Source organism: Nylanderia fulva, unplaced genomic scaffold (genome assembly GCF_048542155.1).
Source record: "Nylanderia fulva isolate GAGA-0341 unplaced genomic scaffold, ASM4854215v1 Scaffold180, whole genome shotgun sequence".
Taxonomy (NCBI): domain Eukaryota; kingdom Metazoa; phylum Arthropoda; class Insecta; order Hymenoptera; family Formicidae; genus Nylanderia; species Nylanderia fulva.
In genome coordinates, this window is record NW_028190056.1 from 182,776 (window position 1) to 202,111 (window position 19,336).

General features: G+C 40.2%; 2 protein-coding genes across 2 annotated transcripts; both read right to left on the reverse strand.

The window, feature by feature from the left end:
* Positions 1–3,841: 3,841 nt before the first annotated feature.
* LOC114933370 (uncharacterized) lies at positions 3,842–5,332 on the reverse strand. The gene is made up of 3 exons (XM_029305898.1): positions 5,229–5,332; positions 4,513–5,051; positions 3,842–4,284 (listed from the first exon to the last, which is right to left on the reverse strand). The coding sequence occupies exons 1-3, from the start codon at positions 5,330–5,332 to the stop codon at positions 3,842–3,844; spliced, it is 1,086 nt and encodes a 361-aa protein (XP_029161731.1).
* A 10,090-nt stretch (positions 5,333–15,422) lies between these two features.
* Positions 15,423–18,858, reverse strand: LOC114936732 (uncharacterized). Its single transcript, XM_085481540.1, has 6 exons — positions 18,431–18,858; positions 17,845–18,339; positions 17,413–17,639; positions 17,096–17,255; positions 16,043–16,142; positions 15,423–15,713 (listed from the first exon to the last, which is right to left on the reverse strand). Exons 1-6 carry the CDS (start codon positions 18,639–18,641, stop codon positions 15,653–15,655), a joined length of 1,254 nt encoding a protein of 417 aa, XP_085337666.1. The 5' UTR covers positions 18,642–18,858; the 3' UTR covers positions 15,423–15,652.
* Positions 18,859–19,336: the final 478 nt, after the last annotated feature.

Sequence of the window (19,336 nt, forward strand, 5' to 3'; positions counted from 1 at the left end):
ATTATCGACCATTACCCTGGCATCCTCGCATTCCAGTAAAGGACAATTAGACAATTTTGTACAAAGCTTTAGTTGTTTATTATAGAATCAGCATTTAATAAACATTTGAACTTACAGCTCTAATTAATTCAGAAGTGCAATAAAAGCTTACTTTCCCTCAAATATTTGTGCGCAAATTTCCATGCGCGCGACATTCCGATATTGGCATACGGTGCGTGACCGTTTTTTCTCTGACTTTCACGTGTTCATGTTAGCGTTCACGAAATAATAGCGAGAGGTCACGCAAGAGCAGCACTCCAGCAGATTTACCTGCGCCCTCGCACGTAGTTACGCCTACTATCGATCCAAATGGGACGCTTGATCGGATTTCAATCACCCTGGGCAACTTCATCGAGCAGCAGAGGCAAATGATAGAAGAAATCAGGACAATGGCTAGGCAAGAGACACCGGCAAGAGAGGAAATTTTATAGGAAAGAAAGGAAAAGAGGGGTAAAAAAGAAGAGAGGAGAAAAGGGGGAAGAGAGAGGGGAGGGAAAAGAAGGAAAAAAGAAGAAAGAGAGAGGGGAAATGGAGAAAGGGGAAAGAGAGAGGGAGGGGAAAGGGAGAGAGAGTGGTAAAGGAGAAGAAAAAAGGAAAGAGTGGAGAGAGAGGGGAAGGTAAAAAGGGGAAAAGGGGAAGAAAAGATCGGAGAGAGGGAAGGAAGAGAGGATAGGAACAGAGGAGGGGAAGAGAGGGAAGGGTGTGGGGTTAGGTTAGATTGGGTTAGAAGAGGGGAGGGGTCGGAGAGTGGGGGCGTGCCTCCCTTTTACCCGCCGTCGGCGGCTGTGCCCGTGGACGTGGCTGTTTGTAGCGGCGGGAATCGGGGCGCCCATCTCATACCTGCGTCTACATTAGACGCAGGATGAGGGTGTCGGAGGGGGGGGGGCGTTTAAGCCTATGGCTCCTTTCCCCGGCAGCTTTTTGGGATCTCGAGAGGGAAGGGAGCGGGCGTACTGCCCGCGCTTAGGCGCGGGGTGGGCGCCCGCCCTCCCAAAGGAAAATCCCCCTAGTTGCGGCCGAATCCTAACTCCCATGGGAGCAGAGAGAACCGCAGCCGGGGGGCCGAGGGGAGAGCCACGTGTCCCTGACGGGTGGGCATAGCTTTTTTGCCTGGGTCGCCTGGGCTCTCTTTATGGACGTAGACGTGACGTGCGAGATCCTCTCACTGGGAGGCATAAGGCACCAGTTCCCCTCCGTGGACGACGTTACCCTCCCATTGGTGCCTCCCGGTGAGAGGGCCCCGCACGTCACGTCTACGTCCATGAGAAGGGCCTTATGCTTCCCTCCTTCAGAGAGAAACCCCCTGGTGAAGGGCCCTCCTGATGGAACGCCAAACCGGATCACTCTCTAGGGGATTGAGCCAAAGTTCTCGAGCCATGGCCCCGCTCCCCAAACTTTTTGGGAGGGCGCGGCGTGGGATTGATGTCGCTCTGCGCCGAACCGCGATGGAACCGCACAGTCATTGACTGTGTGGTCGGGGAAGGGTCTCGGCCGCAAGGTCGAGGCAGGGGGGGGGCGGCGAGATGGCATGGGATACCAGCATCCTCGCCATCCCCTACCCAACGCCCGTGATGGACATCCGCTGGAGTTTTAGTGCGGTAGGTCTTGGGCCCCCTGGTCGAATCACTTAGTGGTTCGGTTGAAGACAACAAAGAGTCCTACATAACCCGCACCTTTACCTGGAGGTGTGTGGTACCATGACGGTTTCCCCAGTATGCGAGACGGAAGGCAGGATAGGAAAGTCGGAAGCGGGACGTCGGAAAATCACTGAACTCAACACACGCGTATCGTTAACACTGAATATATATTTAACTAACACAAAAACTACAATTGTCTAAACCGCGAAGAATTAATCACAAGAGAATAGCCGAGTCGAACATATAATCAATGTACAATAAACCGAGAGAAAAGCCGAGTCGAGAATATAATTATTTTTGTCTGTAAGAGACGGTAGTTAGCACGAAAAAAGACGAGCAATTTTGATCGGAAAAACGCACTCTGTTCGCGACGACTAGCAATCGGAAAGAGCGCCGCGGCCGCTCGACAGGAGGTTTATATAGGCTCTATATTCGAGAATATTCGCGAACATTTTTAAAATTCTATCGTTTGGTTGAGGGCGAAAGAACGTTTATTGTAATTGTTTATTCCTCGAACAACATCTCAATTTTGTTATTAGTATAGCTGTTTTTTATCTCCTCTCGCGCGACCGCGGTGCTTACAGTTTAATATGAGATAACGCAAGCGCTTATTTTTCGAAGGCACGGGGTAACCGTATACCCTTGCGGCCGAGCACTATTTGGTTATAATGTAAATTTCTATCTATAGTAGCATAATGCATATGGCATGAAAGTGATGCATAAATGGTCTAATGATTTTATTTGCAGGTTTTAAACGTTCGATTTTTGAACATTCCGCCCGCCTTGCAGGAGTATACCTGCAACCGTAATCGTCGCGCAAGAGTGGGGGCTTGCGCCCATTTACGCGCTCGCGAGTGACGGACACATGGAGCGCACATGCTACACGAATTTCGTGAACGGCAAAAGAATGCGGAGCCGTACAGTTAATTTTGAGATTTGCGACAGTCAAGAGACATACAGTAAAACGCGTCGTGAAGCGCAGTGACAATTTGCGTTTTGGTATTCTCGCAAAGTGTAGTGATGATGATAGTGTAGTGATGAGTGATAAGTAGAGAATTGATGAGCGGATTTAAGTGAAAAATGCGTCGCGATATAATTTTTTTCGTCACGCGCAAGTTCGTCGCCGTCGGGGAGAAAGACTAATTTCGTGACCGGGCGTTTTAACACGGCAGTTGCGGTGCGGATGTCGACGACGCGCACGTGGCCATCAGCTCCCGGATAAAACTTCGTGACGCGAGCGAGCGGCCACTTGGTAGACGGTGTGATCTCACTGCGAACGAGGCAAAGCCGACCAACCTTGGCTTCTGGCAAGACTTTCAACCATTTTGGCCAATGAGACAGCGTATGTAAATACTCGCTGGACCATCGGGACCAAAAATGGTCTTTTATCTGCTGAGGAAGCTGCCAACGAGAGAGACGCGTCGACACCGCCTCGACGAGTGAAGGTTCCGGGACCGCGCTAATTGCGTTGCCGATAAGGAAATGCCCCGGTGTGAGCGCGTTGAGATCCTCAGGGTCGTCGTTCAATGTCATCAACGGTCGTGAATTCAGGCAGGTTTCGATCTGGGTGAGTAAAGTAGCCATTTCCTCGTAAGTAAGGGTGACGTCACCGAGAACTCGTCAAAAGTGATGTTTCATTTACTTTGCTGCTGCTTCCTAGATACCTCCGAAGTTTGGCGCCACCGGAGGGTTGAAGAACCACTAGATTCGCTCCTAGGCGACAAGGGTGGCGTTGCGGCGTCCTTTCGAGGTGGCAGCGGAGAACATAGCGCGGAATTGGTTGTCCGCGCTTACAAAATTCGTGCCGCAGTCGCTGTACAGCAAGTGGCACATGCCCCGCCGGGCGGTGAACCGGCGCAAAGCGGCGATGAAGGCGTCTGCGAGTAGTCAGAGGCTGCGTCGAGGTGGACGCCTCGGGAGGCTAAACAAACAAACACAACAATAAAACCCTTCGTCGCCTTGTGTTCGCGGCCCTGGGCAGTTCGCAACCAAACCGGTCCGGCGTAGTCGACACCGATGTTTAGGAACGGGCGTCCCGAAGTGACCCTCGGTGCAGGAAGGTCGCCCATGAGTGATTGAGTGACTGCGGCCCGCCATCTCAGGCACTTTACGTAGCGATCGAGGTGACTCTTTACTAAAAAGCAGCCGCGAGGAATCCAGTATTCCTACCGCAGGGAGCACAAAGTCAACTGGGTGCCGCCGTGTAAGGTGGCTCCGCTGATGATGGTGGTCGGTGATGACAAGGTTGGTATACGTTGATGTTCCTGGCAGTATGGTAGGTGGGCGGCGTCGAACGGCATCCGTGCGTGTCGTAGCCGTCCGCCGAAGCGAAGGATTCCCTCCTCGTCCAGGAACGGACTGAGTTGAAGAAGGAAGCTTCGCAGCGGCAGAGGCTTTTCTCCTTGCAGTACCTCTATTTCTTCCTCGTATTTTGCAGCCTGGATCAGTCTCAACCAGGAGAGTCTGGCTCTATTGAGCTGATCACTCTCAGCTTGTCCTGTACGTGGCGAGGCCGACGGTGGATCAGCAACCAACGACGGCACCACGAGGTAATCCGAAGTAATTGTTGCAGAGAAGAATAGCACAGCAGCATCTTCGGTTCGGCCCCCTGTTCGACGATGGCGGCGGCGTCTCTCAGGAAGGTCATCCTCAAGAAAATCCTCACAGTTGTTCGTCCAAGGGCTGCTCTCCGTAGATAACCAGGAAGATCCTTGCCATCAGAGAGGATGGTCCACCAGTTCGCTGGGGTAGAGTCCCCGGGAAGCGCAATCAGCGGGGTTCTCTCAGCCTGGGATGTGATGCCAGTGGGCGTCCGGGAGCAGTGTTTGAATCTCACTGACCCAATTAGCCACGTAGGTGATCCATGACGAGGGGTGTCCACGGATCCAGCCAAGAGTCACTGTGGAATCCGACCACAGATGAAGAAGCGCCTTCTCTGCACTAATGAGAGGTACGGCGTGGGCGACCAGTTGAGCGAGAAGAGTAGCGGCAGACAACTCCAAGCGCGGTAAGGAGACTTGCTTCAAAGGCGCTACCTTGGTTTTTGCTGCAAGCAGGGTGACTCTTGTAATCTCGTACGTTTTTGTCTTCAGGTAGATGACGGCGGAGTAGGCACGCACGGAGGCATTGGCGAACTCGTGGATCTCCAGGTGTAAGTCAGTCACACTTCCTAACCAGCAAGGTATAAAAAGCTTCTCCAGCTCCGGTAGCTCGCTCTGGAATCGCAGCCACTTCCTCGCCTCGTCGTTTGGCAGCGGTGAGTCCCAGTCGAGGCCTAGTAGCCAGGTAGATTGTATAAAGATTTTGGCCAATACTGTAATTGGGGACAGCCATCCGAGCGGATCGAACAGTTTGGCTGTCAGCGAGAGGACCGACCTTTTGGTGATAGACGAGAGAGTGATCTATTGGGTAGTAAAGAAGAACCGATCGTCACAGGGTTGCCAGCGTAACCCGAGAGTAGAGTGACTCTCGCCGGGCAGCCACCATCTTGCCTCTTGTTAAAGGCGATCGTCGGGCCCCACGTGGTTCAGCGGTCGTGAGTGGTTTGCTGACCACTTTTTTAGCGAGAAGCCGCCCGCCTTGCAGATCTTTGTCAGCTGTCGCAGCATGGCTTCAGCTTCCTCAAGGATCGCAGCACCGGACAGGATGTCGTTCATATAGACATTGCTCAGCGGTATGGTGGCTCCTTTTGGATAGCGCTGCCTTTCGTCCTCGGCAAGTTGGCGTAAGGTGTGGATCGCCAGATACGGAGCGCAGGATAGACCGTAAGTAACGATGCACAATCAGTACTCCTTGATGTCGTCCTCGTAGTCATCCTTCCACACTATTCGTTGCAGGCTGCGGTCGTCAGGGTGCACCAGGACCTACCGATACATCTTTTCGATATCGGTCGCAAAGACGTATCGGTGACGTCGTCAGCGAAGCAGGATGTCGGCCAGCGCTGGAAGCAGATTCGGCCCAGTCATGAGATACCGATTGAGGGAGTTCCCGTTTGGCAAGAAGCTCGAGCCGTTGAAGACGACCCTCAGTTTCGTGGAGGCGTTGTCCAGACGCAAGACTCCGTGATGCGGCAGGTAGCAGGCACCCTGATGCGATTCAGTCAACGGGGCAGGCATCATGTGTAGCAGGTCCAAGTACTGTTGCATGAACTCCACGTACATGTTTCGAAAGTCGCTCTCTTTCTCAAATTTTTTGTCACGTGTTGCAGAGCACGACTGGCGGCGCGACGTGTTCCAGACAGGTCAGGTAGAGGCTCGATCGTCGGCAGTCGCACTATGTAAGACGGCAGTGTCTGCCGTCAGCGGCGCGCGAATGATGGCGGCGATAATGGTCCTCGCACTTCTGTTTAGCCTTGGTGAAGAGCTGAGACGGCCGGCGAACTTCCTCCTGCTCCCGCACCAAACAGTTGACGTCCTCTTCTATTTGGCAATGGTGGGAGGAGATCTGTTGACCGGGTGCCGTCTCACTAACGGTGCCTGATAAGATCCCAGAGAGGTCTGTTGCGCTACGGGTTCATGAGGCCCTTCTTTTTGCAGACCCTGGCGGATTATGACTCTGTAAACATCGGCGCCAAAAATGTCCACTGGGTCCGATGAGCGAAATTCCAGGTCGGCGAGTTCCAAGCCCTTGAAATGTGACCAGGATTGCATGTTGTTACGGCATCCTCCGGAGAAGAGCGTGAGCTTCGGCAATACCAAGGCGTCGACGGAAATGGCTGACTCACCGCTGTGCGACTGAAGGATAAACACTACTCTTCTCTTGGCAACTCCTGTCTTTTTCTTGCCGAGCCTATAGACGCTGACGGAAGCTGTCTTGCGAGGCAGTCGTAATCGCTGCGTTAGCCGTTCGGAGATGATGGACGACTCGGAGCCCTGGTCGACTAGTGCGCGAGCGGAATGCCAGGATCCATGACAGTCGAAGACGTGGACTCGAGCTGTGGCGAAAAGCACCGTGACAGAGGAAGTGCAAGATCCTTGGGCCACATGTGATGTAGTGGCGGCCTCAGCTTTCCGGAAGGCATCGTGCAGCGAGGAGTGGTGCCACACGCGGTGCAAGTCTTCTTCGTCGCGCACTCGTTTAACTGGTGTCGGTCGAGGCAGTTCGCACAGAGCTTCAGGTCGGTGACGAGCTGCTTGCGAGCCATCGCCGTCTTCTCCTTGTACTCGCCACAGAACATGACGAAGTGGTCACCCTGGCAAATGAAGCACCGGCCTCTTGACTTCTCCTTTTGTTCTTGTTTCCTCGCGTGGTGACTCCGTGTCGTTTTTGAACTGCCGGTAGTGTTGCTGGTTGAGCTGTCGTTCCGGGCGGGAAACAGCGCTTCCAGTGTATGAAGCCGTCGCTCGATAAAGGCTTCCAGCTCGGCGTATGTCGGAGGATTCGTTGTATGGCTAATGTCGCTCTCCCATTTCCGACAAGAGCGATTATCAAGAAGCTCCACGCCTAGATGCACGAAAAATTCTTCCGTTCGATCGATGGGACGATTGATGCTCTTCAATGAGCTGACCGTGGTTTTAAGGCCATGGAAGATCCACCTCAGTTCAGCTGCGGATTCGCTTTTCATCCTTGTCAACGCCAGGAAGTTGGTTAGATAGTTGTGCGTCAATAACCTCTTGTTCTCGTAGTAGTCGCTCAGCGTTTTCTACGCGATCTCGTAGTTGTCGTCTGTAGTGCTAAGGTTGCGTATTAGTAAGTCCGCGTCCTCCTTAACACAGAGCTTTAAGTAGTGTAATTTCTCTACAGGTTTGGCTGACTGGTTCCTGTCGATGATTGACTGGAAGAGATCCCGGAAGGAAGGCCAGTCTTCATATTTCCCAGCGAAGGTCGGCGGTTGAATTTTTGGAAGTGCGGTCCGAGGAGCTGATACCGATGTCGCTGCTGCGGTAGAGCCGGATGCCTGCTGGTGGGATTGGAGAACGCTCTTCAGATTGAGCATGAGGCCCTTATTCTGCAAGTAAGCTTCCTCTTCTAACGACGGGATGTCTTATTTAGCATAGACATTATTTTTGATTTCCTCGATCCGTCAACGCATCATTAATAGCGTCGAATTTCTCTCACAGCTTCTCGAGGTTTTGAAGCCGGGCCTCCACCGCACCGAGAGTGATCTTGGCCTCACCGAGTTTCAGCAGGTTCTCGTACGCGCGCGAGATTTTGTGACTCTGTCTCTTTTTCAGATGCACTGGTCACCGACACTGTTTCACTATCACTTCCGTGGCACTGGATTCAGAGGAAGTTCCGGAAGATCCGGCTCAAAGGATCAAAATAATGTGCGAGACGGAAGGCAGGATAGGAAAATCAAAAGCGGGACGTCGGAAAATCACTGAACTCAACATACGCGTATCGTTAACACTGAATATATATTTAACTAACACAAAAACTACAATTGTCGAAACCGCGAAGAATTAATCACAAGAGAATAGCCGAGTCGAACGTATAATCAATGTACAATAAACCGAGAGAAAAGCCAAGTCGAGAATATAATTATTTCTGTCCGCAAGCAATGGTAGTTAGCACGAAAAAAGATGAGCGATCTTTATCGGAAAAACGTACTCTGTTCGCGACGACTAGCAATCGGAAAGAGCGCCGCGGCCGCTCGAGAGGAGGTTTATACAATAGGCTCTATATTCAAGAATATTCGCGAACATTTCTAAAATTCTATCGTTCGGTTGAGGGCGAAAGAACGTTTATTGTAATTGTTTATTCCTCAAACAACATCTCAATTTTGTTATTAGTATAGTTGTTTTTTATCTCTTCTCGCGCGACCGCGGTGTTTACAGTTTAATATGAGATAACGCAAGCGCTTATTTTTCGAAGGCGCGGGGTAACCGTATACTCTTGCGGCCGAGCGCTATTTGATTATAATATAAATTTTCATCTATAGTAGCAAAATGCATGTGGCATAAAAGTGATGCATGAATGGTCTAATGATTTTACTTGCAGGTTTTAAACGTTCGATTTTCGAACACCCAGCGACACAAAAAAGGAGGAGGGGTGAAATCTATACATTAATCCAGTTGAAATATGTAATGTTTTCGGTTCTGATTTTTGAATGTACTAAATACGAAAGGTGACATTTGGTTACCCATGTCTTCTTAAAGTATTGATACTTGAAGACGCTTGTTGATTTATTTATTAAGGAAACTGGTGTATATTGATAATTATAAGAAATCTATACATTAATCCAGTTAGAATATGTAATATTTTCGATTTTGTCTTTTGAATGTACTAAATGCGAAAAAGTGACATTTAGTTTCACGTTTTTTTAAAGTATTGATTTGGAGACACTTGTTGATTTATTTAGTAAAAAAACTCTCTGGTGTATATTGATAATTATAAGAAATCTATACATTAATCCAGTTAAAATATGTAATATTTTCGATTTTGACTTTTGAATGTACTAAATGTGAAAAGTGACATTTAGTTATTCACGTTTTCTCATAGTATTGATATTTAGAGATACTATTTGATTTAATTAGCAAAGAAGAGCTGGTGGATATTAATATGAACGAGCAGTATTTGTGTTATTCATAATTATACGATAATGTTATGTGTATCACTTATAGTGATTCTGATTTTGATTTTTGATATTATATTAATGATTATTATGTGAATTATTGAGTAACACAAGTTCATTTCATAATATTAGAATAAATTTATTATACATATTACTTAGAATGATACATAGACATTATGGAGGAATAGGCAATTAGAGATTTCATTTGAATAATAAATTCAACAATAATTTTTATTGCGTATTGTGCGGAATCTTGATGAGAGGTTGCCGAGAAATACGCGTGTGTCAGTGAACGTGAGCGAAGGAATCAGTGTTCGGTAGAACAAAAAGAGTCAGTATATCACAAATAAATGAAGATACATATATTTACAGACACGTGCACGGTGAGACAGATGCAAACAAACTGCAAGAAGTGCAGTTGAAAATCACGACGTGAATTGCCCGAAAAGAAGTGCCGGAGCAATTATCATCGACAGCGAACTCTGGTCTGTACGTGCGAGCGATCGTAAGCCAAGTGAAGTGAAGAGAAAAACGGCAGCGGACGGATGATTTTATCCTTTTGACCTTCGAGAGGGTTCCGAAAACCAAATCATCGAACTTTTAATTTGGTTGGCATTGTTTGTAAGGAACCCTAACAAAAGTCGGAGGACAAAACTGTTTGTAGTCAACGTTTGTTTGTAGATAACGGTTGCCTGTGGTCGTTCGAACGGTCGCGGTGTTTGAGCGTAAAGCGTTCTCTTGATTCGCTGTAAAGAGAGGGCGAGCCCGATGTGATTGGTGCGCGACGGTGTTGAGAGAGTCGCGGCGCGCAATACAAATTGCGCAAATCTAATTAGCATTGCCCAATCTCGCATGCACATGCACACATCAATCACGCAAGTTTCGTTTGGACACACACACACACACACACACACTCTCTCTCTCTTCTGCAACACGTATATATATATATATATATATATATATTATTATTATATAGAATTTAGAAGGTCTCTTAGCTAATATAGGTGTGAGTAATTATTGATAAATAGGAATATTAATATTAATATTAACAGCTACTTATAATTGGATAGGAACGAAAGAAGCAATTCAAATAGATATCTTAGGAATTGCATATGCAGTTTTTACTCTTTTTTTATTACTTATTCATTTTGTTTTGAATACTAATCTAGTATACTATCTTATCACACAGATATTTATATTTATGAAGGGTGAGAATTGATTTTAAACTGCATATTATTGCGTACTGTTTTTGTGCTAGGTAGAGATAACATTGTACTAATTGGTTAAAAAATAAGATTATATAAGTGCGGGCGAAATTATCCGTAAAATTAGGAATATTATTATTATTAGGGATGGTTATATAGAATGAATGAGTATAACAAGCAATATCTTTTATATACAACTAGTGATAAATAAAAAGGCCAATTTATCGAACAATTCTTAGAGTTGTTCTGTCAAATAAAATTTATTCCATGTATATACTAAACATAAAACATTATGTGAAAGCTACAAACATTCTATATTCAAACTTAAGCGAAAATTACAATCATTATAAAATAAACGTTTCAACCGCACGCGGTCTTCCTCAGTATTATATTACAGTAACTATTAAAAAAACCCAAATTCATACAAAAATTCTACATAATATCAAAAATTAATGTTAATTCTTTAATAAGAGTCGAGAATTTATAAGTAATTAAAGCGTGTTTTAATCTGTCATATCCAACAAATGTTTGCCTCGATATGATCTTTGATTTTAATCAAATCTCGTAAAGTTTCATTGTTAATATGTGAGAAATTAATACGTTCCATATGCGCTGCGATTAATAAAAAATTGACGATTAACGTATGTAAAAAATTAAAACACAATATGCTTACTTGACATCGTCCTTCTTGACAATTTTTAACCACGTTTTTTTTTGAAAAAGTTATTGAAGATGACACAAGACAAGACCAACAATATAAAAAGACACCTTATTTCAAACTCTACTTAATCGCAGAATGTGCGTGTTTATATATGATCTGATACCTATGTTTAAATCGTAAATGTCCTATTTGTGTTATTATTATTTTTTATATTGATATAATTGTTTTGTATTATTTTGTTGTCTATGACAAACACTATAATTAGGATACACTGTAAATAATACCATAAAGGTATTATATTTTCTACTTACAATTGTCACTGAAAAGATATGTTTAACAGTAATATTTTATGTTTTGTATACCTTACTATTTCCTAAATAATAAGGTAGGTGATTTTAATACTAGTTATTATTAGGCCTATAAAACATAATTAGGCCTGTCATTATTGTCATTATTATTTCATTTTATTGATATTATTGATGATTTTTAATTTTTTGTTACTCCTGTTAATCTATGTATAGCTATCTATCTATATAGGATAGTGATTAGATTAAACTCATTAATAGGACTTCAACTGTATACATGCAAATAGTAATTTAGGTGATCTCTCCTCAATCTAGTTATTGAGGCTGTTGAATTAACTGAAATTTATTGTCATTATTATTTTATTCTTATTGATATTATCATTGATTGATTTTTGGTTTTTTGTTACTCTTGTTAATCTATATTATAGCTATTCATCAATATATAGAATAGCGATTAGATTAAACTCATTTCAATTAATAGTATTTCAATTTTACACATGCAAATAGCAATTTAGGTGATCTCTCCTCAATTTAGAAAATTTGCATGTAATTATATGTGTTTAGTTTCTATTGAAAATATATAGGTCGATATTCACTGCGATTAGCGTACGAGGGATTCCATATTGTTGTTTTGCAATAATAGCTTGAAGTTCCTTAACTCGTGATCGCAATATTTTTACACTGTATTCTGAGTATTCTATAGGTATTATTAGAAGGTATAGGTTTGATTAGTATAACATCCTCTTTCAAGATGGTCACTGTAAAAGATATCATAAATATATTACAGGGAGAGAATGTTACTCCCTGTACGTTGTTCAACAGGGCAATTAAAACAATTGCAGTGATAGAACATGATCTCAAGGTGAGCAGGAAATCTGATTCTTACGCTCAATTAAGACTGATAGCCCTCACAGCACATCAACATTTAAATAAGGTTGCAATAATCTTAAATTGTAAGATTGTAAGATTCCACAGAGATTAATAAATGTGCCATTAACCTCCCAATAACATGTGCATGTTCGTCCAATCTCATTCCCTTAACATCCCAGAAATCTTACAGGGCATGTTGTATTAACATTCATATAACATACTAAGAACCTTTTAATATTACAAATTAAAAGGTTCTTAGTATGTTATATGAATATTAATACAACATGTCCTATAAGGTTTGTGGGATGTTAAGGGAATGAGATTGGACGAACATGCACATGTTATTGGGAGGTTAATGGCATATTTATTAATCTTTGTGGAATCTTACAATTTAAGGTTATTGTAAGCTTATTAGGATATATGAGAGATTCATTTATATATATTGTTACGTCCTCCGGACGTTCTTTCTCGCAAAAGACGTCTCTCGCACACACTCTCACTCACTCGCGGCTCGCGAAATAAATACACTCTCTTATGAAGAAATGATCCTTTATACAATGATGAAATACAATGACTAATGTACACGCGAAAGGAAGAAGATTGCTCTCTGGTCAAGTCACGTCCGTACGAGATGACAGCTAGACCAAAACTGTCATGGAGCCTGAAAACAACCACCGGGCGGCTGTCACTAACCAACCCCCCTTAACGATGAAGCTCCACGACACAAGGGATGATATTCAGAGGATGAAAGATCAGGGACGTAACACTGCCCCCTTCTTCAAGATTGTCGTCCCGACAATCAAAAACAGAGGGCTTTCCAACGCTGTACAATAACTCTGCATTCCGATGCCGACCTCAGGACTCCGACGAATTTTCTTGTTCTACCCTGGGCTCCTGCCACAGGTTACCAAACAATCCGCCATTCTGGATCCCGTCGCGCATCCGTTGGACTATATTCGCCAATCCAAGTCCACAGTACAACTGTATCAATTGTCGATTCCAGGGCACCGACGAGTCTTCCTGCCCTACCCTGGGCTGCTGCCGCAGGTTACCGAGCGACTCCGTCAATTTGGTCCCAATCGACTTTCAAAATTCCTTGAAGATAAGTCCCAGTCTCCCTTCGTCCTCCGGTTCAGACAAGGGGGGGGTATCTTCCGTGGACCCATCGTCCCTCATGGACTCCCCAAGTCCCTGTCTCGGCATTTGCCCAAAGTCCCGCGGGAAAACCACGGATCAAAAACCGCGGGCAAGACAGTCTTCTTAGAGTAGAATAAAGACGGATGAAGATTTTCTCCCTCGAAGACTAAGCTGGGAGATCAATTTTTCCGCCATTCAGGAAACTCTTCTCAGGTCAAAGACAAATTTCTTTCCAAATTGAAGACTCTGTAACGAAAAATAAAATGCGCAGTAACTTATTCTATTTTTTTAAAATTAAAACATCCCCCCGAATTTTTAAATAAAAATCGACATTTTCGGGCTCCAATCTACTTAATTATTTTTCTAAACTTCTCTCGAGAAAAGGAGCTAATCTATCTTTCTTTCGTAACCCTCCCCTTGAATTATTTTTATGGCTTTTGCCCTTTCAATTGCCAAACTCAATGAGGTTATATTTTCTAATTGTAAAGTTCGTTTGACAAAATTATCATATATCGCTGAAATGAATTGCGCGCAGGCGATTTTATCTCGGATTTCGTGTGGGCACTCGGGATACGCAAGGCGAACCAATCTTTCAAGTTCCGAACCTAATGTTGCCAAATCTTCCCCAAACTTTTGTTTCCGATTTGTAAATTGAACGTAATAATTTTGTGATAAGAGTCCTTCTCCAAAACGCAATTCAAGTTTTGATTTTAATTCGTTGAATTCTAAATTGGACACGTTTTCTACCGTCTCTAATACTGAACGCGCTTTTCCCCTCAAATTCGAAGCGAGTGCAACAGTCTTTGTTGTATCATCCCAACTATTCGCTTGAGCAATTAAGTTAAACTGCGAGAAAAATTCACGAAGTGATACTGTCCCGTCATAAGTATCAGGTTTTAATTTGTACCCTAATATCGCGCGAAAATCGTTCTCCTTCTCATTTAAAAAATGCGTACCCGAATTTCCACACGTTCTATTATTAGAAGGACTTAGCTGTAGATTTTGTGGCCGGGAATGAATCTCCTTCAAGGCTAGAAGTTCCTCGTCGTGACGACGCAGCATCGCCGCAATTTCGTCCTCTCGACGAGTCTGTTCCTGTCGCATCTCTCGCATTTCAAGAAGGAGAACCCGAGCTGTAGATTCTGTTACCGCCGGTTCTCCTGCGACTTCCGGTAACGAGCCCGTTTGCTCTCCTGATTCCTCGCTGCCAGTCGTTCGAGACGGAGCTTGTGAACGGGTAATTCTCGGGGAATGTATCATTCTCGACGTTTCCGTTCCGCTGCGGTGAGATATTCCTTCGATCCGATCCCGGACGAGCCCCCAAAATGTTACGTCCTCCGGACGTTCTTTCTCGCAAAAGACGTCTCTCGCACACACTCTCACTCACTCGCGGCTCGCGAAATAAATACACTCTCTTATGAAGAAATGATCCTTTATACAATGATGAAATACAATGACTAATGTACACGCGAAAGAAAGAAGATTGCTCTCTGGTCAAGTCACGTCCGTACGAGATGACAGCTAGACCAAAACTGTCATGGAGCCTGAAAACAACCACCGGGCGGTTGTCAATAAACAACCCCCCTTAACGATGAAGCTCTACGATACAAGGGATGATATTCAGGGGATGAAAGATCAGGGACGTAACAATATATATATATATATATATATATATAAAATTATAAAATTGTATATATATGTTTTATATTATTTATTATGTAATATATATATAAATATATATAATTATTACATTATTAATATACATATCACAGATTAATATATATATATATATATATATCATTATATATTATATATTATTTTAATATAACATTATATATATATATATATATATGTTATTATAAATGATTTTTATATAATAATAACGCAGTAGCGTAACAATTTCTTTGGCTGGGATGCTTCCGCAAAAATTTTTTGAGTCCCCTTGCACAAACATATAAAAATTGTATTATATTTTTAAATAAAAATTAAAGAAAAATTAAAACTAAAAAATTAAATAAAAATTAGAACAAAATAAAATAATACTTATTGGCCGCGTTCAACAGACTCAACAGCTCAAGTAGCAATCGAACGTGATTCTTACTTTTAGAACCAGCCAATTAGAAAATTGAAAATTGAAAAAAATGAACCGGAAATAACGCTACTGCGGATAAATAAACTTAATAGTATAATATAAACTATATATAACTTTTACAATATATATAAAATAAACTAAATATGAGTTTTAATATGACTTAATATGAATTATATATTGCATCTTTCCATCATCAGTTCGCATTCTCTGCTTCGTCGATTGCTTCACGCTCCTGTTGCTTTTTCGCTTTTGCTCTATAAAAATTTTTTCAATTAATGTGTGTATTTTTCAAACAAATTTACCTGTAATATATTTTTTTAGAGTAATTATAAAAAGCGTTATATGTGTATTGTATTTTTTCTTTTTTATTAATTATAATTCTTAATATATACTATTTTTATTATTTTTATTAATTATTATAATTTTTAATATTTGTATATATATGATTAACTATAATACTGTAATATTAATATAACAAATAAAATTCTTATTATTATTAATGAATATATACATATACACATGTATCTACATATATATATATATATATATATATATATATATGGTATATATATTATATACATACTCTGCTCTTTGCACTCGCCACTTAGCGTGTATTAACCAACTCGATATTAACTCAGCAATCTGTGTATCACTTGATTCCGGTTTATGAATTCGTATCACTCCTATAAATAGGGAAAAAATCGATATTACTATAATGATACTAAAATATATGTATAAAAAATAAATATTTACTTACATAAATATTTTCCTACAATAATTCTTAAATAAAACGTTATATTGATATAAAAACGAAAATATCAAGATATATATTATCAGTAGTTTGCAAGAAAAAAAAACTTTTTGCAAACTAAGTTTCAACAAAATGGATAATAAAATTATTTTTTCGATTAATTTCAAGCAGACTTCCCTTACGAAAAAAAACTACAAGCATACGAAAAAATTACTGGTATACCAATAATATATTATTGAAGAACTATTATTGTATCAGTAATTTTTTCGTATTCTTGTAGTTTTTTTTCGTGCGGGTTTAATAGAATTCTAATTTGGAGTTTATATGTATACAGTTATATAGATATGTCGAATATTAAAAAGTCACCATATATAAGGATTTTATCCAACAAATTGTCATATTAATATATAATAATGTCAAATGTTATATGTATATATATTTCCTGAACAAATATATTGAGATATTTCATGCATTAATTATATATGTATATTTATAGTGTTTCATATAAGTAAATTTTTTTATACTATGCATTACTATATTTAAACTTATTATTTTTGAGATTTTTATTTAACTTTTTTGTGTAAACTATGCATTGTGTGTGTGTGAGTTAGTAACTCTATATAAATATGTACTAACATATGTATTTCCTGAATAATTTTATATTGATATAATATTTTTACAAATATTTTTATGAAAAATTTTTATTATGTTAATATGAAAATAAATATAACTTCATTATTGAAAGCATCAAATCTGGTACTAGAAATACTCTATTCTATAAACTCAAATATTTTAAGAACAATTTGTGAATAAGGATAGTCTCGTCTATGTTTTGTTGTTTTGAATATGGCAGAATCGATTGTTTGAGTTTCATGTAATACTCACTCTTCACAATTGAGCATAATTTTAGAGCACTAAAATTTTTCTTGTTTCGTTGTCCTAAATAACTGAAAGTCTGTGCAAAATGGTCGCTTAGTAACTTTTTTAACATATTTGGGATTATATTGGACAAATTCACTCCACCCACTTGTTTCAGCGTGTTTACCTAGAGACAAGATAGAGAAAAGAAGAAATTCGTTATTAATTTAAAATATGAAATATTATCAACTAAAATTATATATATATATATATATATATATATATATTGTTAACTAAACCTATATATATATGAATATGTTATATATATAAAACTACATATTTACCATTTTATCTGCAAATGAGCTAGTTTTTAATAGCTGTTCTAATCGTTCTAATGCTTGCATATTTTGTAATGGAAGATCATACTCCTCATATAATATAGTATTGTTGACTGTTTCTTCCTCCCTATGCCGCATAATGTTTGATGTTTCTAGCAATATCATTCTATTTTCTAGAGCAGTCATTTTGTTAAGCAATAATTGTAATTTTCTTATAACCTCTTTTTGAAATTCTAAAAACATTAAAAAATTAAATAAATTAAAAATGCAAAATAACTAAAGTGCTTTTTTGATCGCTGTGTTGTAATTATTTTGCTATGGTAATAAAAGATTTGTGCGCACTTATTATCTCTTATTATATATAATAAATACTGATGTAATAAACTAATAATTTTGAATATACATAAATATTTTCAAAAAATTTGTTAAAATATTAACCATTTTCTGCAGTTATTAATAAGTTTTTACTTCCAGTACACATGATATTTTTATCTTTCTCAGTCATTTTCGAGTTGCCATTTTCATCTGATAGATTGTCACAATATCTCCGTTCTGTTGTGTATGTATCATTTATTGTCGCTTCTTTATCTAAACTTTTATTATGCTTAGCAGAACTGATTTGGCATTCAGATTTTGAGCGTTCTATATGTATTGATGGCGGTGAAGCTAATTGACTTGCAGAAATCTTTTTATTGTTCGTGACACAAGATTTTTTTGTAAGTTTAGGAAAGGGTAATAATTTGGTTGTTTTCTCACTAACGTCAGAATCAAATTCACACTCTTCTGACGAAGAAAAAATTTTTTTAGCTCGCATATGTCTTGATTTTTTTTCTTTGACGCATCTTTTGTCATCATTTTCTGTGCTTTCGTCAGCCGTCAAATCTGACATATTTTCAGCAATAAGTAGCTTCTCTTTTGCTTTTTCATATAAATCTGAAAATATAGATAGACATAAAAAGGATATTTAAAATCGACATATTTATAAATAATGTACATAATCGAATTTTTGAAAAATAAATCTAACTTGTTCTATAGAAGATTTTTATAACATCATATTTTTTCCAGTTTGAGTTATCTTCAGGAGATAATTGTGATGCAACAGCCTTTTTTATTTTTGTTGGATCCCGAAAAGTGGGATAAGCACATTTCATTTCACTCTCGTTTAACCAACATGAAGGTACTATTGCCAGGCCATCATCAAATTCTACGACAATGTAGATTTTCGAGGTGGCCATTTCTGCTTAAAGTAGATATTATAAGTTTTGTGAAGATAGAATCACACGTAATATAGAAGATCAAAATAAACTAAAAATTTTATTTTTTAGAAATAAACAAACGGGACTATATAAATAATAATTATAACAATTCTTCGAACTCTATACTCGTATATATATACACACTTAAACTATGCTGATTTTATAACTCATTCATATTTATAACTTATATATATTAATGAAATATATTTATAATTTTTATATTTACAAGTAAAGCGCGGATAAGAGCGTTATCGGAAATGCGAGCAAAACTATCCAATCGAAAACCTCCGTATGGCGAGGATTCTCGATTTGAAAATTTCGCTCGTGTTTCCGGTAGCATTCTTATTTATACTATAACTATTATAGTTATATATATTATCTATTATTATTAGATAAATTATTTTTAAATGTATGTATTAAGGGGCATATAACAAACTGATCGCCATACGGAATTTTCCAAGCTTTTGCTGCTATATAATTTATGTCCCATGCTTTTAAAGTTTGATTTTCATAATTTTCATTTACAATATTTATTTGTAAAAGTGAAGACTGAATAGGTACATCATATAAAACTTTTACATTTAATAGTTTTTTCCCAATCACAAATATAGTTTTATCTTCACTCTGAATAATATTTTCTATTTCTATGTACTCTCCATTTTCTAATATGCAGC